This window comes from Polypterus senegalus, chromosome 7 (assembly GCF_016835505.1).
Source record: "Polypterus senegalus isolate Bchr_013 chromosome 7, ASM1683550v1, whole genome shotgun sequence".
Taxonomy (NCBI): Eukaryota; Metazoa; Chordata; class Cladistia; order Polypteriformes; family Polypteridae; genus Polypterus; species Polypterus senegalus.
Genome location: NC_053160.1, coordinates 187851388 through 187875746, shown reverse-complemented (window position 1 = coordinate 187875746; position 24359 = coordinate 187851388). Strand labels below are relative to the sequence as shown.

Sequence of the window (24359 nt, the reverse complement as noted above, 5' to 3'; positions counted from 1 at the left end):
CATTTCATGACATACTTATTTATTAAGGCTCTCATTTCATGACACATTTATTTATTTATGCTCACATTTCACAGTACTTTTATTTATTTACGCATTTATTTATTTATTTCATTTTGTCCGAAATATTCCTCCATACAGTAACAGTGAACCTGAATATACGAAGTCTCTCTATTAAATAACGAGACTGATGCAATAACTCCCTTTTATCTACTGCATGTAACAATTCGAACGCTTGTCCCCATTTGCAGTTACGCACCGATGCAGTCTTGGCTTCCACTTGTCGAAGGCATGCAGCAGATCAGTTTCTGTCGGCTGTTTCAAGACCTCGGACGTTTTCTCCTTTACTTCTGTACTGTATCCATTGACTCAGAAGGTGTCTCTTTACGCACCGATTTCAATTTTGGAAAAACACACAAGTGCACGAGACATGCAGTCTTCCCCGTAAGCCTCAGTAAACATTTGAAAAGATTCCGTTTTGCTCGATTTCACTAAAAATTTCAAACGGACACGTTGCTTCACTTTTAAACTTAGTACGATTCCGCTGCACAAGGGGAAACACAGCTGCATGAAACGCTGACTGACCATCAACTAAGCGGCAGAGACTGATGTCGCTTGTCGTGCGTGTTTGGACAGGTTTAAACCTGAATGGTAAGTGCTCAGAATTGGTTCCCACTGCTTTGTTTAAGAGATAAAAACACAGCCTCGTTATTTAATAGACAGTAAAACAGCAAATTCTTGCATCACAATGAAGTTTATACATGTGAAGATACCGATAACCTCCCAAAGTAACAGGGACGACTAAAGACGTACTTAGTGACTTGAAAATTGTAGAGAGAGAAGTGCTGCTTGGATTAAACAGGCTGAAGTCTAAAACAAAATCACCAGGACCAGATGACATTTATCCTCGAGTGCTTAAGGGAGTTTGTGAGTACAGATATTATTCCTTGGCACATTGTTTTTCAAAAATTGCTGCACACTGGGAAAAAAATTGGTCCATTTGGCTTTGATGACGTGCCGAAAGAGAAAGTGCAAGCGTGAGATGCGCAAAGAAGAGTAAAGGCGTATGAGGTGCCTTCAGAGACGGTAGGTATAAAACCGGAAAAGAGGAGAGAAAGGGACCTTCGAAAAGTCATAATAACAGAGTGTGAGCAGCCGGCTTTACGGGAATAAACTCGAGAGTGGGAGCGCCGGTGAAGAGATGGTCACACACACACGTGAGTACCGAGAAAAGGCGTGAAAGTACACGTAAGGCAAGAAATAGCAAATAGTTTTAAATTATTCTATTACTCAGCCTCGACCGGTGGTAGGGTAATAATGTTCTAGAAATTTCCCAAACTAACCACAAATAAAGCTTTCATTATTATTATTATTATTATTATTATTATTATTATTATTATTATTATTATTATTGGTCTCTTATGTTTTCTGACTTTTGCCGGACCATTTAAGGTTTGTTTTTATTGGTGCTGCTCCATGTGGCTAATTCTCATGCATTTGGCCTACAAAGGCAACCCTTGTCATACAGCGGTGGTGATTACTTAGGTGAACCATCGTGACCCATTCATGAACCAACGATGGGAACCCACGACCCAGCAAATTCAACCCTTGTCATACAGTGGTGGTGATTACTTAGGTGAACCATCGTGACCCATTCATGAACCAACGATGGGAACCCACGACCCAGCAAATTCAACCTTTGTCATACAGCGGTGGTGATTACTTAGGCGAACCATCGTGACCCATTCATGAACCAACGATGGCAACCCTTGACCCAGCAAAGGCAACCCTTGCCATACAGCGGTGGCAATTGCTTAGGCGAACCATCGTGACCCATTCATGAACCAACGATGGCAACCCTTGACCCAGCAAAGGCAACCCTTGTCATACAGTGGTGGTGATTACTTAGGTGAACCATCGTGACCCATTCGCGAACCAACGATGGCAACCCTTGTCATAAAGCGGTGGTGATTACTTAGGTGAACTATTGTGACCCATTCGCGAACCAACGATGACGACTTGACCCAGCAAAGGCAACCCTTGTCATACAGCGGTGGCGATTACTTAGGTGAACCAACGATGGCAACCCACAACCCAGCAAAGGTGACCCGAGTTGTGACCCAGTGTTTGAGAAACAAAGCTTTAGGCAATCTGCCGCCACCCTTACACAGCCTTACACAGACGCCGAGACGTGAAGATCGATTTATTTAATTTCCATACTGGCAGTTAAAGTACATCTGTGTATCGGTGACCCACACCACACCCATAGTGCCTCGCTTGCAATGACCTGTAAACTCTGTAAGTGACATTCGTCCAGTATGACCTACTGCAAAACGGCTTTGTCCCAAATTGGAGCCATAAGTCAGAACTCGACTACATTCCTTTAATGTGATCAGCCATGGCTTTACTTTCTAGTTGGAATACAGCAAAGAATTTTTCTCCCAGAAGGAGGTCAGCGACACAGTCGTATGGGAGATGCGGGGACAATTCAAGCGATTTTTGCTTGTTGAAAACATCTGCAAATTGCTTTCTGTTCTACTGGCAACCAACCCTGGAGGGTCTGCCAGTCCACAACAGGGCACACTTGTTGCCATGCCGGGCCGATTTAGATCCATTAACAGCATCTGTTGGGACAGCAGGAGTTGATTCTATGAAACATGCAGGTTCCATTCATTTAATTATTGAAATGAAATGTAAATGATAATGTACTGAGAGTGACACGGTGGCTGGCACTGCTTACACTCCTTTGGGTTCAAATCCTGCCCTGGCCACAATCTAGACGAATTTGTTGACATCCTCTCTGGGCCTCTGTGGCATTTCCCCCACCTACCAAGAACGCGTCAGTTGGGTTGATAGACGTCCTTAAACGGCCATCGGCTGTGTGCTGAGGTGCCCAGTAAGTAAGGGTTTGAGCAGAATGCAAGATCAGTACCCAGCTTTGCTTAGTTGTGCCATTGAAATAATAATAGTAATAATAAATTACAGTTATTGTATATAGCGCTTTTCTCGCTACTCAAAGCACTTAGATAGAAAGCACTTCGGCGACCACTGATGTGTAGCGTCCACCTGGATGATGCAATGGCGGCCATCATTGCACCAGTATGCTCACCACACATTAGCTGTTAGGCGGAGAAGGGGTAAGAGAGAGGGGGGGGTCAGAATCACTAGGCTGAGGTGGGCAATGTAGCCTGGACATCAGAATACACCCTACTCTTTATGAACGTTGCCCAGTGATCTTTAATGACCACAGAGAGCCAGGGCCTTGCCATTTTTACAGCACAGTGTCCCTGTCACTGCACTGGTGCATTATGGATCCACACACAGACCACAGGGTAAGCGCCCCCTGCTGGTCTAACTAACACCTCTTCCAGCAGTACCGAATCTCGCCCATCCTCTCCTGGTCATTCTGCTGTAGAGTCGGTGCTGGGCCATCAAATCAGACAGCAGAATCTTTCCATCCACAATTCCAAAATAATGTCATTTTTGGGTGGGATGTTCCTTTAAAGTCGCTGAGGAGCAAGTCTGAAGCTAAAATGCTGTAGGCCTGGCAATCTGTCGTGTATAAGGTCATTCTGAAATGTTCCTACAGACTCTTTTCTTTTGCTTTGCTCTCTCTTGATACTTCACTTTTAGGGTGATTGGTTTCCCGCCCCAGGCTCGGTGTTCTGTAAGTAAATGAAATTTATCCGTTGGGAATCGCTAAGCAAATAAAAAGGACTGCAAGAACATGGAGGTGATGAACGTTATTAGCTGAAAAGTGAATGTGTCACCAACCGCATGATGCCAGGTGGCTGGAGAGGCCCACAGTGAGAACTCCATAGTGTTTGTCAGGAAGATGAAGGAGCCTGCATGTCTCATGGCACCTGCTGCCGAGCAAAACTTAACTTGGCATAGAGCATCTGCTTCATTATGATCTTATTAAGCTTAAATTGAGAAACCTAAAATCGAGGCACAGTAATGCCTCATCATTGTAATGCAAAATATCTAAACCGGGACAGAAACCTGAACTGAGACGAAAATACTGATGTCAAATTCAAGCAGTGGTATTTAAATCATTACATTTGTCATTCCAACAGATGGTGCATCACCAGCATTAACACTGCTTTTATTAATTCCATACCAGATGGCCTATAAAAGAAACATATACATTGCATGTTCCATTCCAACAGATGGCACATTACAAACATCCAGCCATCCATCCATTATCCAACCTGCTATATCCTAACTACAGGGTCACGGGGGTCTGCTGGAGCCAATCCCAGCCAACACAGGGCGCAAGGCAGGAAACAAACCCTGGTCAGGGTGCCAGCCCACCACAGCATCACAAACATTTGCAGTAATGAAATGTATTGCATTTGTCATTCCAACAGATGACGCAACACAAATATTAACACTGCTTTTACCAATTCCATACCAAATGGCCTATAAAAGAGACATATACATTGCATGTTCCATTCCAACAGATGGCACATCACCAACATTAACACTGCTTTTGTGATGAATTGAAGGGCAGAGGTCCACATGACCATCACCATCAAATTCTTCAACGTGAATCCTGAAAACCATGAGGACTGATTGAGATTGTTTATGTTAATTAGAATTCCTAGAGGGGGCTGGGTGGTCTCGTGGCCTGGAACCCCTACAGATTTTGTTTTTTTTTCTCTAGCTGGCTGGAGTTTTTTTTTCTGTCCTTCCTGTCATCGGACCTTACTCTTATTCTATGTTAATTAGTATTACCTAATTTTATTTATATATTTTGTCTTTTTTCTCTTTCTTCATCCTGTACAGCACTTTGAGCTACATCCTTTATATGAAAATGTGCTATAGAAATAAATATTGTTGTTGTTGAATCCCATACCAAATGGCCTATAAAAGAGACGTGCATTGCTTTTGTCATCCCAATAGATAGTGCATCACAAACATTATGACTGCTTTTATGAATACCATATCAAATGGCCTATAACAGAGACATACAGTGTCCTCCACTATTCTTGGCACACCTTGTAAAAATTAGAAAGAAGGGTTGGTAAAAAAATGCCTGTTTGCTGAAGAACCGTTATCTTGCAATGAAAAAAAATTAGAAGCATCTGACTTTTAATTGAAATAATAGTCGCACGTGTGTTTTTGTTAAAAGTATTTTTTGATGAGGACTTTGTTTTTCTGTGAATGAACTTGCCACTATTGTTATTTTATTATCTAAAATTGGTAGTGGGATTTGAACCCACAACCTTTGGGTTTGAAGTCTTAACCACTACACTCCATTTAGTAAGAACATGTCAGAAGAGAATAAGTCACTATAAGAAAAAGTCAGAAGTGCGATGCTGCAGACCTGAACTGACGTAACATAAAGTTGAAGTGATACTCCTCCAGTATTAAAGTTTCTGCCATTTGTACGGTATGTCAGTCCATATAGACCAACGTTAGATGAGGGATTCTGTTCATTAAGTCGCAGCACTAGACGCTTTGCTACCGTGAGATTGGCTGGGTAAGCAGATAATTCGAGGAATCAAAAAAAAAGATTGGGGACCACCTTGGTAACCCCTTTTAATTGTAACATAAAAGACAACCTGACAAACGGCTAGCAAACCAAAACAGCAATATTTTAATACAATGCAATTTATTTTTTGTGTAACCCAAAATCACACAAGAATTTTAAGAGTTTAGCTCTCGGTTCGACATTCAAAAGCTCTGTCCTTCACTCGCATCAGTTCGGTATCTGATTCCACTTTCCGGGAACAGGCCGGCATTATAGGGCTGAGTTGGTGGTGAGGGTGGAGTTTCCTCTGGGTGGTGGGCAGAATTTCCACTAGGTGGTGGGCTGGAGTTTCTTTTTGGTGGTGGGGCGGACCATCCTCTGGGTGGTGGGGCGAAGCTTCCACTGGGTTGTGGGTCAGAGTTTCCTTGGGGAGGTGAGGTGAAATTTCCTTTTGGGATGTAAGGTGGAGCTTCCTCTGGGCGGTGGGGTGGAGCTTCTGTTTGTTGGGCAGAGTTTGCTCTGGGTGATGGGGCAGAGTTTCCTTTGGGAGGTGAGGCGGAGTTTCTGCTGGGTGGTGGGTGGAGCATCCTCTGGGTGGTGGGGTGAAGTTTCTTTTGAGAGGTGAGCCGGAATTTCCTTTAGGATGTGAGGTGGAGTTTCCTCTGGGTGGTGGTGCTGTATTTCCTCAGGGTGGTAAGGCTGAGCTTCCTCTTGGTCGTGGGGCAGAGTTTTCTTGGGGAGGTGAGACAGAGTTTCCGCTAGGTGGTGGGGTGGAATTTCCTTTGGGATGTGAGGCGGAGCTTCCTCTGGGGGGTGAGGTGGAGCTTCTGTGTGTTGGGCAGAGTTTGCTCTTTGGGGTGAGGTGGAGCTTCCTCTGGGTGGTGGGTGGAATTTCCACTAGGTGGTGGGCTGGAGTTTCTTTTTGGTGGTTGGGGCGGAGCTTCCTCTGGGTGGTAAGGCTGAGTTTCCTCTGGGTGGTGGGGCGGAGCTTCCTCTCGGTTGTTGGGCAGAGTTTATTTGGGGAGGTGAGGTGGAATTTCCTTTTGGGATGTAAGGTGGAGCTTCCTCTGGGTGGTGGGGCGGAGCTTCTGTGTGTTGGGCAGAGTTTGCTCTGGGTGATAGGGCAGAGTTTCCTTTGGGAGGTGAGGCGGAGTTCTATAATTTTTTTATTTTTTTTTATTTTTTTTATATTTTTTTTTTCTCTGGCTGTCTGGAGTTTTTTTTTTTTTGTTTGTTTTTTCTGTCCCCCCTGACCATTAGACCTTACTCTTATTCTATGTTAATTAATGTTGACTTATTTTATTTTTTTTACTGTGTCTCTTATTTTTCTATTCTTCATTATGTAAAGCACTTTGAGCTACATTTTTTTGTATGAAAATGTGCTATATAAATAAATGTTGTTGTTGTTGTCTGCTGGGTGGTGGGTGGAGCATCCTCTAGGTGGTGGGCGGAGTTTCCTCAGGGTGGTGGGGTGAAGTTTCTTTTGAGAGGTGAGCCGGAATTTCCTTTAGGATATGAGGTGGAGTTTCCCCTGGGTGGTGGTGCTGTGTTTCCTCAGGGTGGTAAGGCTGAGCTTCCTCTTGGTCGTGGGGCAGTTTCCATGGGGAGGTGAGGTGAAATTTCCTTTTGGGATGTAAGGTGGAGCTTCCTCTGGGTGGTGGGGTGGAGCTTCTGTTTGTTGGGCAGAGTTTGCTCTGGGTGATGGGGCAGAGTTTCCTTTGGGAGGTGAGGTGGAGTTTCCTGTGGGTGGTGGGTGGAGCATCCTCTGGGTGGTGGGCGGAGTTTCCTCAGGGTGTTGGGGCAGAGTCAGTCATACTTCTTGGGCTTTTTTTCTTGACCGTGAAGTACGAAGCAGAAGACAATGTTAGCATCAGCTTCCCCTCTCATCTCATGGTGGAACTGCTTACCTCACCAGAGCCAGGAAGGTTGCCCGCAGATGCACATGCATGCCACTCCCCAGCTTCCTAAAAATAAAAAAAATATAAAAAAAGAAGATTTAATTTTTCTATAAATGACTGCAAGTGTGTAAACTCACAGTACAGAGATAAACATGCAGACTCCTCACAGCTTTAACAGACCTTTAACACGGGTCCACCTGGACACCACGCAGGCTTCACACGTTGAAAATGAGCGCCATCTGGCACAAACCAGCAAATGAGCGATTGAAAAAAGGCGCGAACAGCTCAAGCTGTGAAACTCCCACCAAAACAGTGTCAAATTGGCTCAAAAAGGGACACAGCACTCACTCCCTGTCAGAATACACGTCTCGTGCAATCCAAATTATCTTGGAATGCAGACTGAACAAAGATAACTGCTGGCTACTGAAAACAACTCAAAGCTAATTTTAACACCGCTCAAATGAAAAAGAAATAAACAGCTCTCAAGGAAATAAGCCATTTTGGCCCACTCGCAAAGGCTCAGCCTAAGAATGGATTTGGGTTAGAAATGGACTGGCAACCCTCAAGCCCTTAAAAAGCAAAGATTAACATGAGAACTTTGGGGCAGAGCATTTAAATCATTAAAAACCAAGCATGAGTGTGCTGAGCTGGAAATGTGACAAAATCCTAACAGCAGGCCTGTGCAAAGCATGCAAAACCACAGGAATGGCATCCTCATCCTCAAGGGACCTCCTGGACAGAGCAGGGTCATAGACAAGACCCAAGATATCTGCTCTGAAATTTTTAATTAAGTGATAAATAGTTCAAAGTAATAGTAAATAATTGTTCTGATTACTGTAGATCCCGGAATATAAGCCGAGGATTTCGTCCTAGATTTTTGGCTTGGAGTTTGGGTGTCGGCTTATACAACGAGTATCGTTTCAGATTTAAGATTTCCAGCGCAATGCCGGTTTTGCCGATGAATACGGAAGTAATTAATGATGAAACCACAGCGCCATCTTTCAGATGAAGAAGTAGCTTTGCATGCCGGTACTTAAGAAGAATTTATTCAAAAAAGTATTTTAGTTGTTGATTTTATTAATAAAATTTATAATAAATTATCGGGAAGTTTAAAATAAAAATTTTTGTTTTGATTTACGACCAACATCTCGAGTTACAACCCGGATGCGGTCACGTGTGTCCACTAGCGCGATTGTAAGCAAACCGCCAAGAGCATTCGTAAGCGTCAGTCGGAGCCCAGATACATGTGTTTGTGGATGTAATTTCGGTCATTGCAGTGATTTACCTACATACAGTGGTGTGAAAAACTATTTGCCCCCTTCCTGATTTCTTCTTCTTTTGCATGTTTGTCACACAAAATGTTTCTGATCATCAAACACATTTAACCATTAGTCAAATATAACACAAGTAAACACAAAATGCAGTTTTTAAATGATGGTTTTTATTATTTAGGGAGAAAAAATCCAAACCTACATGGCCCTGTGTGAAAAAGTAATTGCCCCTGAACCTAATAACTGGTTGGGCCACCCTTAGCAGCAATAACTGCAATCAAGCGTTTGCGATAACTTGCAATGAGTCTTTTACAGCGCTCTGGAGGAATTTTGGCCCACTCATCTTTGCAGAATTGTTGTAATTCATCTTTATTTGAGGGTTTTCTAGCATGAACCGCCTTTTTAAGGTCATGCCATAGCATCTCAATTGGATTCAGGTCAGGACTTTGACTAGGCCACTCCAAAGTCTTCATTTTGTTTTTCTTCAGCCATTCAGAGGTGGATTTGCTGGTGTGTTTTGGGTCATTGTCCTGTTGCAGCACCAAGATCGCTTCAGCTTGAGTTGACGAACAGATGGCGGACATTCTCCTTCAGGATTTTTGGTAGACAGTAGAATTCATGGTTCCATCTATCACAGCAAGCCTTCCAGGTCCTGAAGCAGCAAAACAACCCCAGACCATCACACTACCACCTCCATATTTTACTGTTGGTATGATGTTCTTTTTCTGAAATGCTGTGTTCCTTTTACGCCAGATGTAACGGGACATTTGCCTTCCAAAAGTTCAACTTTTGTCTCATCAGTCCACAAGGTATTTTCCCAAAAGTCTTGGCAATCATTGAGATGTTTCTTAGCAAAATTGAGACGAGCCCTAATGTTCTTTTTGCTTAACAGTGGTTTGCGTCTTGGAAATCTGCCATGCAGGCCGTTTTTGCCCAGTCTCTTTCTTATGGTGGAGTCGTGAACACTGACCTTAATTGAGGCAAGTTAGGCCTGCAGTTCTTTAGACGTTGTCCTGGGGTCTTTTGTGACCTCTCAGATGAGTCGTCTCTGCGCTCTTGGGGTAATTTTGGTCGGCCGGCCACTCCTGGGAAGGTTCACCACTGTTCCATGTTTTTGCCATTTGTGGATAATGGCTCTCACTGTGGTTCGCTGGAGTCCCAAAGCTTTAGAAATGGCTTTATAACCTTTACCAGACTGATAGATCTCAATTACTTCTGTTCTCATTTGTTCCTGAATTTCTTTGGATCTTGGCATGATGTCTAGCTTTTGAGGTGCTTTTGGTCTACTTCTCTGTGTCAGGCAGCTCCTATTAAAGTGATTTCTTGATTGAAACAGGTATGGCAGTAATCAGGCCTGGGGGGGGCTACGGAAATTGAACTCAGGTGGGATACACCACAGTTAGGTGATTTTTTAACAAGGGGGCAATTACTTTTTCACACAGGGCCATGTAGGTTTGGATTTTTTCTCCCTAAATAATAAAACCATCATTTAAAAACTGCATTTTGTGTTTACTTGTGTTATATTTGACTAATGGTTAAATGTGTTTGATGATCAGAAACATTTTGTGTGACAAACATGCAAAAGAATAAGAAATCAGGAAGGGGGCAAATAGTTTTTCACACCACTGTAGATAATTCACTAAGACCATGCAAGCAAGACACATAACTGCTAAGGAAGGAAGAGAAGGTAAAGAAAGCAATCACAATCGAAATGAAGATGGAAATTGTGTGGAAATATGAGAGTACTGTTCGTGTGACCGGTCTCGCTAATATGTACAGCATGTCGAAATCCACCATCTTGACAATTTCACAAAGAACATATTTGCATAAGGAGGCTCCTTCTAAACAATAACCACCTTCCGTTTCATTCTCGTCCTCCTCCCTTCCTGCAGCCCAAAGATGTCAAATTAAATGGTGAGTACAGTGTGAAATTGTTGTTTCTAGAATAGAATAGAATGCCTTTTATTGTCACTATACACATGTAGAAGACAACAAGTAAATAAACAAATGAACAAATGGTGCGAAAAGATGCAAAGAAGTTGCAAAAAAAAAAGTTCTGTATAGGGCTTGTATGGTTGTTTTTTTAGCCTTAGCATAACGGCGGATCTGCGGCCCCGCTTCTGCTTTCTTTTCCTCCTCCGTGTGTCGTCTCCTAGACCCGACAACAATCCACGGAGATCCCGCTGGTCTCGCTATGTTGTCTGGGATGTTGTGCGTGTGATGAAAAACACTTGAAACTGATGTCTGGCTCTGGACACCGATGTCTATAAGGTTCTGACGGGTGTAGCGGATGTTCGCCGAACCGATCGTACAAAAACAACAAAAAAGTGCACTGAAAAGGAGAGCCGTGAGCCGCTGCGACCATGCGCGCCGCCATGCTCCTAGCTTAATCTATCCTACTTCTGGTAGGCTAGGCACTTTTTATAACTTTTTGGTTAGTACATTAGAAAAATTATTGGTGTTTTGGTAAATTATGCACATTATACAACCCTTTTTTATTATGAAAAGGTTAAGTAAGTGTTGCACTGGGAGGTTCGGAACGCATTATGGGTTAGCCTTCGCGAACGAATTAAGTTCGGAAGTCAAGGGTCCACTGTATTGCGCATTTAAGTTGATCAAATTTATAACGAGTCTCCGGAAATCCACCCGCCGATGTACCGTATTTGCGTATATAGTTTCAACACAAAGGTTTCATTTTACCAAACTTCTCCGCAATCACTTCCTGGTTTCCACCAAAAATGGCGGCTGTCTCAAATTCTCGCAGATAAAACATGATTAAATATACCTGAAGAGACACTTTTAAGGAAATTTTAAAAATTTTGCTTGGAGAAGGGGGTCGGCTTAAATACCGGTCATCGGCAAATACATGTAATTTAGTAGGTAGAGAAGGGCGTCAGCTTATATACCGAGTCGGCTTATATTCCGGGATTTACGGTAGTATAAAGAAAAAGGGAAATCTAATTAAGTAGATGTATCTTTAAGGAAGGAGGGAAGCTTGCTTTAAAGATATTTGATATATACAAGTATAAGCACAGATACACACACACATATGTGGCTATATATACTTTTTATATATATTTTTTGTTCTTTATTTCGCCTTATACAATTTCTCGTATTAGGAATTTGTTTGTTTTCGTATACTCCTTGGGGTCAGAGTGCAGTGTCAGCCATTGTACAGCGCCCCCTTGAGCAATTGATGGCTAATGGCCTTGCTCAAGAATCTCTTTTGGCAGTGACGGGGATGCGAACCGGCAGCCTTCTGGATACCAGCGCAGATCCTTAGCCTCAGAGCCACCACCCATAAGAAATAAGGGGAAAATGATTAATCCGTTCCCATGAAAAAAAATCCTATTTTTATTGGCATATTATACATTGATGGGGTTGTATAGAATAATTTAAACACTGCTTAATACTAAAATACATAAATACAAAAGCAATGAGATGAAATAAATGAAAATTTTACCTCACTTTACCTTTTAATAACGTCTTTGTTTTTCACAATCGTAGATACCGTCGTTCTCGCATATGGTCAAGTCCCGGATACGCACGCCACCTTCATCTCTTTTTTCACCTCCATGGTGATCCTATCCATTTTCTTCGTTGCTTGGCTCTTCTCATTAACTTTCCTAGAACGCATGGTTAATGAACTTACTAAAAATGTACGCGAAAAAAAACAAATCACGTGAAAATTCACAGAGAGTTATAGCACGGATTGTTCACTGAATGGTAGCAACTGGCGTACTGACGCTCGTGGACAGTCGTGGCTTTGTCTCAAGAGAGGTAAACAAGGGTAGCGCGTGGTGTCGCGACTCATTTTGACCCATACAAGTTCTAGCGAGTTGTATACCAAGCAAACCTTTTCACGTCCAAACAGTACGTATACCAAGTTGAACTTATTCCAAAGCGGACGTATACCGAGGTACCACTGTATATATACAGGGTGGTCCAGATCTAATTATGCAGATCCAGATCGTTTGGATGACTTTGATTTTTTGTGGGGACGATTCCAGTTTGGCACAAAGACGATTCTTCATGTTGTCAGTTCGCACACTTCTCGATGGTCCAAGATTATTCGAGTGATTTTCTATGTAATAAACTTAATAAGTTATAGCGTAATAAAAATTGCATAATTATAGTATATGTCCACTTTAATAAAATGCCAAGTGTATCTGTGTGTCCATTTGGTTCCTTTTTGCTGCGTCATTCCAACAGGTGGTACATGAAAAGGCAAACAAAGTCCCAAAAACAAAAGAAAAAAGTTCTTGTCTCTTATATTCCATTAAAGGCTTAAATATCGAGTTTACACATCTGTTACCACACACCCTGACCATATGAACAGTAACATTTGTCCATCCATCCATCCATTTTCTAACCCGCTGAATCCGAACACAGGGGTCTGCTGGAGCCAATCCCAGCCAACACAGGGCACAAGGCAGGAACCAATCCCGGGCAGGGTGCCAACCCACCACAGGACACACACAAACACACCAAGCACACACCAGGGCCAATCTAGAATCGCCAATCCACCTAACCTGCATGCCTTTGGATTGTGGGAGGAAACCGGAGCGCCCGGAGGAAACCCACGCAGACACGGGGAGAACATGCAAACTCCACGCTGGGAGGACCTGGGAAACGAACCCAGGTCTCCTAACTGCGAGGCAGCAGCGCTACCACTGCACCACCATGCCGCCAGTAACATATGTACATTCTCTTAATGCCTTCCTTTATAACAATTTATGTTTCCTTCCAGCTGTCTAATTTTAACCTCAGATCATTCTGTTGTCCAAACATAAAAATGTAGCAGAGCATTAAGGACCTTCCATTAACTTTTTAACTTCTTAGGGTAAACGGAATCTTCCATTTTTTTTTATGTGAAGTCTGCATTCTAAGATAAATGTCTCATTAACACTAACTTAAAACGTGTGTCCCTTACAGCTGGATTAAGACCCCCACAGGCCCCCTAACAGAGAGTTCGTCATAATTTTATCAATGCAGCGCGTGAATACCGGGTCATTTATTACATCCTGGTATTTCTCATTTTTGATTTTGCCGTGAGACCTGAAAGCTCCCTGTGTACCCCTTGGTCGTTTCAATCGTTAAATCGAGTGAAGGAGGTCACTCATTTAAATTGGTACAAAGGTCCGCTGCTACTATGGGCCCGTGGGTGCTCGCCCAGAATGCCCTGACGTTAGTTCCACCCCTGGAGATAGGTAGTGTGTGAGAAAGAATAAATTCGATAACAAGTATGTAAAGTTCGGCTCACAATTTTTCTTTTTTCTGTCTTTTTCATGTAGAAAGCACAGTCAAGAGTGAAGCCTCCAAAGCAGCATGGCCTCCGACAACACACAACGCAGTTACTCCATCATTCCTTGCTTTATTTTTGTGGAGGTAAGAATACAATTTATTTTCCTTTGAGACGCCTTTATTTTTGATAAGTTTCATTATAAGCATTGTTTGTTTCTGCTTAATTTTGGTAACGTATGCTTTCGCTTTTACTGGCTGTGTCTGTAACTGGTCTTCAGTGTCCATTATTGCTGCTAGACAAAAATGATCATTTAAAATTCATTTTTCTAACAGCTCCATCAATATCAGCCCAACTTTATGTATCATCACATGACATGACTGAGTGTTTCTGTATTGTCGTGGGATGGGCGGAGGTTCCTTATTTGATTCGTCTACTCCTGCACCCTAAACTTCACCCTCACACAGCCTCTGTCCATACAAGCACTCCTCATCACTCCTCGGTACTCCATGTAGGACTAACTTGCTTCAACACGTGGATATCCTTGGATATTACCTACACGGTGGTCCAGATCTAATTATGCAGATCCAGATCGTCTGGATGACTTTGATTCATGCGGGGACGATTCCAGTTCGGCATGAAGGTAATACTTCATGTTGTCAGTTCGCACAATTTTTGATGGTCCGGGATTTTTCGTGTGATTTTCTATGTAATAAACGTAATGAGTTTTAGCATAATGAACATTGCATAATTAGATCTGGACCACCCTATAGACCTAAAGACTAACTTGGTCCCCGAGAATAGCCTCGCTAGTGTCAGAATTAGTTATACTTCAATTGTTTTTGAGATTTTTGATTCTGTTTTGTATCTTGAACTGACCAAAAATCTTAAAGGTTTATGTGCTGAGTTTTGGTTTGACGGCATTTTAGGTCAAATGCCACCATTGTGAGTTCCCATCGTTAGGTCCTCTTCCCTGTGTTTCTAGGGGTGTGGCCTCATAGATCGTGACCTGTATGTAATCGACATGACGGCTTTCCCTTATCCGACCTGCATGTACCAAAACTACATCAAATACCTTTACTCAAAGTCTACTCCCATGCTCTGTTGGGTTTGCCATCTTATTTGCTTTCTCGACCTCGAATTTTTGTCTCACGTTTCGGATTTGGTTTCTGTTTTTGATCTTCCGGCTTTGACCTTTCGACATTTCCTGATTCTTTGCAAAACATTTCCGTTTGTTCTTTATTTCACCATATACAATTTCTCGTATTAGGAATTTGTTTGTTGTCTCATACCCCTTGGGGTCAGAGCACAGGGTCAGCTATTGTACAGCCCCCCTGGAGCAATTACAAGTTAAGGGCCTTGCTCAAGGGCCCAGCAGAGTAGGATCTCTTTTGGCAGTGACGGGGATTTGAACCGGCATCCTTTGGGATACCAGCGCAGATCTTTAGCCTCAGAGCCACCACTCTGCTGTCAGGACAGGTTGACACACTCTCAGTGTCCCCAGATATATAGTAACCTAGACTCATAGTGTCGCACATCTTGATCCCTGAGAATAACTAGCTGCCGATCCCTCCAGTCTAATGAAGGTGGAGAGAATCTGCTAGGAAGAATGGGATAAAGAGCCCAAATCCAGGTGTGCAAAACGTACCATTAAGAACTGGGGCTGTAAATGGGTGCCAAAGGTTCCTCTACAAAGTACTGAATGAAGGGTCTGAATACTTCTATCAAGGAGAGAGTTCAGGTTTTTAATTTTAATACATTTAATACATTTTATAAATTTGCAAACCTTTCTGAAGACACATTTTCATTTTGTCGTTATGGGTTATTGATTATAGATTATAGCAGCGGTTCTCAAACTTTGGGGCGTCGAATACATGAACAAGACATCAAAATTCATTTTGTACAATTTTATTTCAAATTTAAATTTGCAAGCATATAATTACAATGAATGCATTATAACTAAAATTAAAATAAAACATTCTAAGGCGTAGATCTAATGAGTAATATGTGGCTGCTTTAAAGTACACAGCCTGTCCAGGTTTGGTTTGATATTCGAGATACGACACTCTGAGCTCCTTTTCTATTTGAAGTTTTTCTATAATGAGCGGCGCCGCTGCTTCTGCTGCTTTTATAGTCGCGTATTTTCAATCCAGAATGTTCGAGACGTATCGTATCTGTCGCGAACATTCGGGTAACAGTAGATCAGGTGATAATGCGGCGCGACTGCACCACGTTTACAGCGTAGCCAATATTGTCAAATTGAGTTAAGTAATTTACTGCCTATTGGGTTATTTGTATGATACAACTAACAGCGGTATAATATTTGTCAGATAAAAATACATTCGTCTCACGCAGATTGACTTCATCGGTGTCCTCGTTTACGAGATTTTAAAAAATTAAAACATATTTAATCGTTTCTTTACATACAAAAATAATTAAATAAGAATAAATAACTTATTCTTTGTTTTTGGGATTAGAATTACTACCAAAAACCACACAAGGCATTTTAACAGTTAAAAAAGCACTTTAAAAAATAAAAATTGCAAATATTTCATCGAAGTTAGCCAAACACATGCAAATCTTATGGAAGTCAAAATGATAGGATACCGCGACACCACACGAGTATCATATCTTTGTTAGTTGTATCATGGGTTATTCTCGTCTATCTTATATTATGCAGGGGACACAGAATTATTCCAGGTAGAAAGGGGGTGGGGGTGGGGACGAAATATGAAAGTTTGAGAACTTTACAGAAGGATTACAGATGATAGGAAAAAATGGTAAATGTATCCATTTAGAATGAAAGTGTGCAGAAAGTGAAGGGGTCTGAAGACTTTCTGAATCCACTCTGTGGTCCCCAGGGGGCGCTGCAGCTCCCCAAACTCCCAACACAAAGGCTTGGACCCAATAAAACAAAGGGTTTTATTGTGTGAAACTCTTCCAAGTAAGTGTTTCCCTCACCACAACCACACTTTATTTTTCTACTGTCTGTAATAGTTTGTTGCCTCTCCTTCCCTCCTCCAGCAAGATTTGTCTTTCTCCTTCCAACTCTCTCTGGCCTTTTCACTCCCCAAGCTGCCTCGTTTGCTGACTATAAAGCCATGCGTCTGATACCTCAGTGCTCTCCTGCTATGTCTGGAACAATTTTTTCCCATCGTGTTAAGAAGCCTTTCCTCAGTGAACTTGTCTGGTGCCACAGCGCAGTTGTGTTGGAGTTTATGACCACAGAAGCAGGTCCCTGCCAGCAGACAGACAGGAATCCTGCCGACTACGCCACTCGTGTTAGAGGCACTTTTAAAGGTTTTGAGACGTGCATGTAGCATCACCTTGATTTAAGTTAATGAGAAAGTGTTTTCTTGCATAAAATGCGTCCCATGAAGGTGAAACCAGTGATTTGCCATCATTGGATGGGAAGGGAGGAAGCAGCACTACCGCCACACCACCATGCATGTCATGCTTTAATGTGTTTCATCATGAAAATGATATTGTAAGAGCCATTTTCTAGTTACATAAGAATCATAAATGTTTCACTAAATGTTTGTGCATAATCTATGGGAGGTTCCTATATCCCCCATCATTAGAATTGAATTGGTATATTCTAGCTATTCCTACCTGCTCTGATTAAACGTTATTCTCAGTTAGTAATCAGCCTTGCCATGTGTAAGGTGTAGAGGGCACATGGTTTAAAAGCGTGCCCTTTTTGCCTTTTGAGTGTGCCAAGTAACATATAAGACAAAGCACTTAATAAAAGTGCCGCGCCGTACGCTTAAAGCATACAGAAGAACTTTTAAGTACAGAAATAACTAAAGTTTCTCAAGAAAAGCTAAGTACTAGAGAAGATACATTTTTCCTTTTTTTGCCTTTTATTCTACGTGTGTAACAACGTTTTTCTTTATTCTTGGATTATTTGCTTTTCATTTTCACCAAATATTTTTAAAACAAACTTTTGGACTGAAAGATTTCTTACGGCACGCGTTTTACCCGTGCTTGAACTCGCCTTACAGCCCGGCGGCTACAGATATCAAGTATTTATCTCAGCATTCTAAATGTGCAGAGAGCAATAATATCATGAAGTGAGTGGATTCTCTGCGGTGATCGCTGCCTGCGGCTCCTCTCAGTGCAAGAGGAAGCATATAGCGGTTAACAACTAGGTCGGGGAACACTTAACACAAAGCATTTAATGTGCTACATTAACTTATGATGGGGTTTGAGAAAATCTACTAAATTAAACTTCATTTTAAGATGAAGTTTAGTTTCGGACATTCTATTTTAATGACAAAATAAACTACGAGAATAAAGACAACATGTCAACTTTAATCTTGTGGGGCAGGAGGCTGGGGGCCAGACCCAGCCGGGACGCCTGGAAGGACCGGAAGGCGGTGTATATGGTCCCCCGGGCCATGAGAGGGCAACCGCCCTGGATAAGGAGGGGACCATAGGGATGGGGCAAGGAGACTCAAGGCCATTGGGGCCCTTGGCTACTGCCAGTGGTCGCCCCGAGCATCGTTGAGCCCAGGAGATCAGCACTTCCGCCTTTCCTGGGAAGGTGGAGGAAGCACCTTCCAGGGATGCCCGGAGTGCTCATGCAGCACTTCTGCCACACCAGGGGCCTCATACATAACGCCGTGCATAGAATTCGCACTATAACATGACGTAACCACAAAAGCCAAAATGTGCTTACGCACAAAAAAATCCAGATGCAGGAATCTGTGCATTTGCCAACTTCTGCGTTCTTCCACTACATAAATGTCAACTTCAATCTCGAAATTTCCAATTTAATCACGTAGTTTATTTTGTCATTAAAGTAGAACATCATAAACTTCATCTTAAATTCTTTTAATTTACTAGTTTCTCAAATCCCATCGTAACTAAAGTAGCACATTAAATGCTTTGTTTTGTATGTGATCTTCTATGTGCTCTATGTGTGTGAATCACTACTTGCTTCTTAAACCGGCTCTCTACCTCCGACAGGACACAGAATTCATTACATTCGTGATATTACAGCTCTCTGAATAACTAAAATACTGAGATGTATACGTGATATCATTTTCATGATGATAGGAGTTAAAGCACGTTATTAAACATGGGAACACGGTGGCGCAGTGATTGTGCGTGACCTTCGATGATATAATTCATTGCAGCAGATCTCAGGGGCGGCTCTAGGCTCGTGGCGGCCCTGGGCAGAGGAAGAATCGGTGGCTCCTTCGCCCGCCAATGTCAATATGGTATCTTATGCACGGTGGATGGCCACGTCCGTTGCAGACACTGTATAGCTCATGACACAAGCGTTTAACTTTTGTTGAAATTTGCCGCTGCGTTTTTAGCTGTGTCGTTATTTTCTCTTTCTGTTTTGTATTCAATATATATTGGCGTGGCTGCCCCTGCAGTCCTGTCTCTTTCAAACATACTAACCTCCAATTCCTGTTCTTCGTTTTCTTTCTCCAAGTAACAGATTGCCTCACAATCAGCTCTGTAATAGACGTTAAGCCATCTGTAAGCTTAGAGGGCCGAATCTTCAAAACTTTTAAGGAACATTGAAATATCTTAACGTAGTACGTGTTTAATTATTCTATCCTTAACGACACTCCCAGTGAAGAATGTAGATTATTTAAATGAAGTTAAAGTTTTATCTGTATAATATAATAAACATATTTTGCTGCATTTCATCTTAAAAATGATATCGACATCATATGTAAATACACGCTTTATAAAGTGGCTCAGGTTGTGCGATATTATAACTGAATCGCAAGTTTACAGTGAGGTGATTGTACTTTTAAGTACCAACAGTTCTAAAAGGAGCACTTGATGGACTGACTGAGTGTGTTTACAGTTCTTGGGATGAAACTGTTTCTGAATCACGAGGTCCATACAGGAAAGGCTCTGAAGCGTTTGCCGTATGGGAGCAGTTCAAATAGGAAGCATGGATGAGGCAGTGTGTGCTTGATGCTGTATACCGATAATTCTCTTTCCGATCAGCTGCTCCGAGTGGTGAAGTGAGAATAACATGGAAAAAGATGATCCGCTGTGGCAACCCCTAACGGGAGCAGCTGAAAGAAGTAAAATAAGGTGCAGTGAGAGTAACAACCCTAAAGCAGCTGTGGTATTTGGAATAGTTTGACCATTCTGTGCACCATTATATTGTTACAGGTTAATTACAATCAGATACATTAAATTAATAAACAATATGCAGTTAATTTCAGTGTATTTATAAAGCCGCGTCAGGAAAAGAAAGGATAACCACACAGGAACAGTAGCACTGCTTTGACGCTGGGTTCCACCAGTCTACAAGACCGAGTGGAGAACTTGCATATGACAGGGTATGAGCTACCGTGGAAATGTGTGTGGCTTTACGCCAAGTGTAGGTTTCATACATCGCGATTTGAACGTGGAAATGTTCTTACGCAACATTTCTGTGCATACGCACCGTTTATACATGAGGCCCCAGGAAGTGCCGCCGGAAGAACGTCAGCTAGCACCTGGATCACGTCTGGGTGACTATAAAGGGGCCGCCTTCCTACACTCGAGGAGCTGGTGTCGGGTGCTGGAGTAGGACGTAGCTCCAGTGGACGGAAGAGAGGCGGCCCACGGACTTTGAAAGGCCCGAGTAAGGGTGTTTGCCGCAGGAAGCACTGTGTGTGTGTGTGTGTGGGACCTTTGTTTATTAAACGTGTGTGATTTAAGAACTGCCAGTGTCATTCTGTTTGTGTCCGGGCTGAACTTCTTACACTTGACATAAACCGCAAGAGTAAAGTGGAAATGTTGAGAATAAAGTCAGCATGTCGACTTTATTCTAGACATATAGTTTTTTTTTCTTTTCTTCACTGTGTCCGTATTTTTTTTTCTTCACCGTGGCCCTAAAACACTTCCGCAGAGACCACCAAAATGAGACAGAAAAATGTCACTCGAGAAATAAGTGCTTCATTAGCTATAATTGACTTCTCATTAAGAAACTGGGTTGGAACAAAAACCTGCAGCCACTGCGGCCCTCCAGGATCGACTTTGCCTACCTCTGCATTAGACTAAAGGCAGAGTGCAAATGGCAAACTACCCATAAGACATTGCAAAGGTGTTATATTGCATCCGCTTCTATCCATTATAGTTCCCACATAATTTTCAAATTGCCTTTACTTTTTGATTTACCCACGTATCTATTGTAAGAAAGAGAAACACAAACAAAAGAGGTTTGGGGATCCAGGCCATATATTGTGAAGCAGTAATTCAGATTGAAGTCACACACAACTTAGTCTGAACAGAACTAAACTAGAAAGTTGAGGTGCTTGGATTTTATAAGTGGTGGGCAGGAGGAGGCGGGTCCGTGAGAGAAGTGGCGGAAGTGAGGTCAGTAGGAGGGCGGGGTCTGGGCGGGGATGTGGAAGTGGCTCTTAGTTTAGCCGAGTTTCCCTTCTGATGATCTGTAGAAGATGAAGAAAAGACATTAGTGCACTTCATCAACACCCTGCTCGCCATCTCACCCTCAGTTTAAGCCCTTTGAGTGCCTCCTGTACACACGTGTGTGGCACTATGCTGCTCTCGGTGGAGTGGTGGCTCTGTGGCAACAAGCAGAAGGTTTGAATCCCATAGATGCCATTAGTGATTTCACTCTTGAGCAAAGCCCTTATGGGAAAACTCGTGGGTTGGTGGCAGGATTGGCACTCCTGCCCTCCCATTCGATCTGGTGTGGTGCTGAGGTGTTGCATGGCGTCCTAATCTGGGACCCTGTGGTGGTTCATTGGGGTGCGGCAGTGTGCTCTATCAGCATGTGCCCCCTTCGCCTGTGTTGCTCCAACTGTAATCCTTACGAGGGGAAAATTTATGCTTCTAAATTAACAACACCTGCTTGTGAAAATGAGAAAACGCGATTGGAAATTTGTTTACGTGAAAACGACTTCCTAACAAACGTAAACTGCCCGTCAACAACAATTCTGGAATGAGATTCCAAATGCTGTTACTTTGCATCATGTATCTTCTAATCCAATTTGTATTAAATATTATATTTGCACTATAAAGATCTAAAACATTCAAGCCACCGTCATTGTTGGGTTTCACTAAAATTTATTTTTCTTATACAGTCAGGCTTATTTTTCTATATAAACATATAAAGAGATTTCTCATATTCTACAAGTGGATTGTTGGGAACGTCTAAAGAAAGGACCATACGCACGAATTGAGAGATGCCTTCTATCTTAGATAACAAATGTCAGCCCTTTAAAGACAAATCTCTAATCTCGATCTCTCTTTATTTACTTATTTTTTTTAGTCTTCTCTACAGCAGACTTCAGATTTCTCTTCCCTCTTTCTTCTGGGCCTTTGCTTATTTAAAATTCCCAGATATGTCACAACTAGTCTGTCACTGATCGTGTCAATGTCAGAGCCTTTGGCAGAAAGCAGCTCACATTTATCAGTGTTTAAATTTAATCCTGCGGTACATGAATTGCAAAATGTATTTCAACACTGCAAATGTTAACTCTGGATACACTGAGGTCTACGTGGATTATTTAGATTACAGACCATCTTCAAGAAAAGACAGGAGCCGTTAAAAGGTTTGGAGCAGCCACCCGTATATTGTTTCCTGGCTGCTGAATTGTACAGTTGTGTTCAGGTTTGAGTCCAAAACCGAACTGATTTGCTGGCACAAAGATGGCGGCTTTAAAGGAGAGCAGAGGAAGTGACGTCATCAATAGGGCCGAACGGGAAGTGGCGTCGTTGGGCCTGGGGACAGAAGTGACGTCATTAGTAAGGCCACAACGGGAAGTGGACGGCGCCATTGGGTCTGGGACTGGAAGTGGCGTCATCAGTAGGGTCAGAACCGGAAGTGGCGTCATTAGGCCTGGGGCTGGAAGTGATGTCATCAGTAGGGGCCAGAATGGGACATCGTGTCATTGGGGCTGGGGCCGGAAATGGCATCATCAGTAGAGTCAGAACTGGAAGTGGCGGAATTGGGTCCAGGACCAGAAGTGATGTCATCAGTAGGGTCAGAACGGGAAGTGGCGTCATTGGGCCTGGGGTCAGAAATGACATCATCAGTTGGGCCGGAATGGGTTGTGGCATCATTGGACCGGGGACCGGAAGTGACGTTATTAGTACGATTGGAACGGGAAGTGGCGTTATTGGGCCCAGGACCAGTAATGACGACATCACTAGGGTCAGAAGGGGAAGTGGTGTCATTGGGCCCAGGACCAGAAGTGACATCATCAGTAGGGGCCTGAACAAGAAGTGATGTCATTGGGCCCGGGACTGGAAGTGATGTCATCAGTAGGGTCAGAACAGGAAGTGGCGTCATTGGGACTGGGGTCAGAAATGACATCATCAGTTGGGCCGGAATGGGTTGTGGCATCATTGGACCGGGAACCGGAAGTGACGTTATTAGTACGGTTGGAACGGGAAGTGGCGTTATTGGGCCCAGGACCAGTAGTGACGACATCACTAGGGTCAGAAGGGGAAGTGGTGTCATTGGGCCCAGGACCAGAAGTGACATCATCAGTAGGGGCCTGAAGAAGAAGTAATGTCATTGGACTGGGGACTGGAAGTGATGTCATCAGTAGGGGCCTGAACAGGAAGTAACGTCATTGGGCCTGGGGCCGGAAGTGACGCCATCAGTAGGGTCGGAACTGGAAGTGGAGCCTTTAAGGCTGTAACCGGAAGTGATGTCATTGGGGCCTGGTGGAATTTCCTGTAACTGGCCTGCAGAGAACTGAGAGAAAGAGTGCACTATGCCACCCCTTGGTCTGGCATGGAATTACTCTCATTCAGGCCCTTTAGGTGCAACCCATGCACCCATGTGTGACAGCATAATTAGTTCACAAAAAAATAAACTGTAAAATGTTTCAACTTTCAAATCTGTTAACTAAGTCCCCAAACATACATGAATGTACCGCCATGCATACATTTTCAAAGTTTTGAAATTTAACAATTCTAGTCCAGATTGAAGAGGATTTGGGGTCTTTTTTGGCAGCATCAGGCTCATGGAATGCCATTTTGTCCCGGGGCTCTCTCTCTCGCTCTCCCCCACATATGCACACACACATACAAAAGTGAGTCCAGTCTAAAGTCACCAGTTAACTTTAAAGGTGTGCATCTTTGGGATGTGGGAGAAGATTTTCTTTTATGGTGTGAAGTAATTCTTCTTTGGTAGCTGTGCCATTAATACAGAAGCGTGCTGAGCTCCGCCTACTCAGGTTTGCTTTGCTTTTAAGTCGCACTGAGGAAGCTTGACATGCAAGCCAGCAAAAGAGGAGTATTGCTGCCACCTAATGGACTATTTCAGAACTGCACACTTACTGCATTAAAGAGTTTACACCAAAGTCAAAGTCAAATTGTTTTTGTCACCCACAGATTATGCAAGCAGTACAATGTGTAGTGAAATGCTAAGTTGCTGAATTCCAAGACTGTACATTAGAAGAAGAATATAAAAGGACAATAACACAAACATGACTTTATAAAGTATAAATAAAAATCATTATGTTAGAGAGGTTGGC

General features: G+C 42.8%; 1 protein-coding gene across 6 annotated transcripts in view; it reads left to right on the top strand.

Annotated features, from left to right (window-relative positions):
• The window catches only part of plppr1 (phospholipid phosphatase related 1), a 235645-nt gene that overhangs the window by 72033 nt on the left and 139253 nt on the right, over positions 1-24359 (top strand). For all 6 annotated transcript variants that reach the window (XM_039759728.1, XM_039759722.1, XM_039759723.1 and 3 more), the window contains exon 2: positions 13937-14030. In XM_039759728.1, the coding sequence (XP_039615662.1) occupies positions 13971-14030 (60 nt within the window). In that variant the 5' untranslated portion in view covers positions 13937-13970. The remainder of the gene's footprint in view (positions 1-13936; positions 14031-24359) is intronic.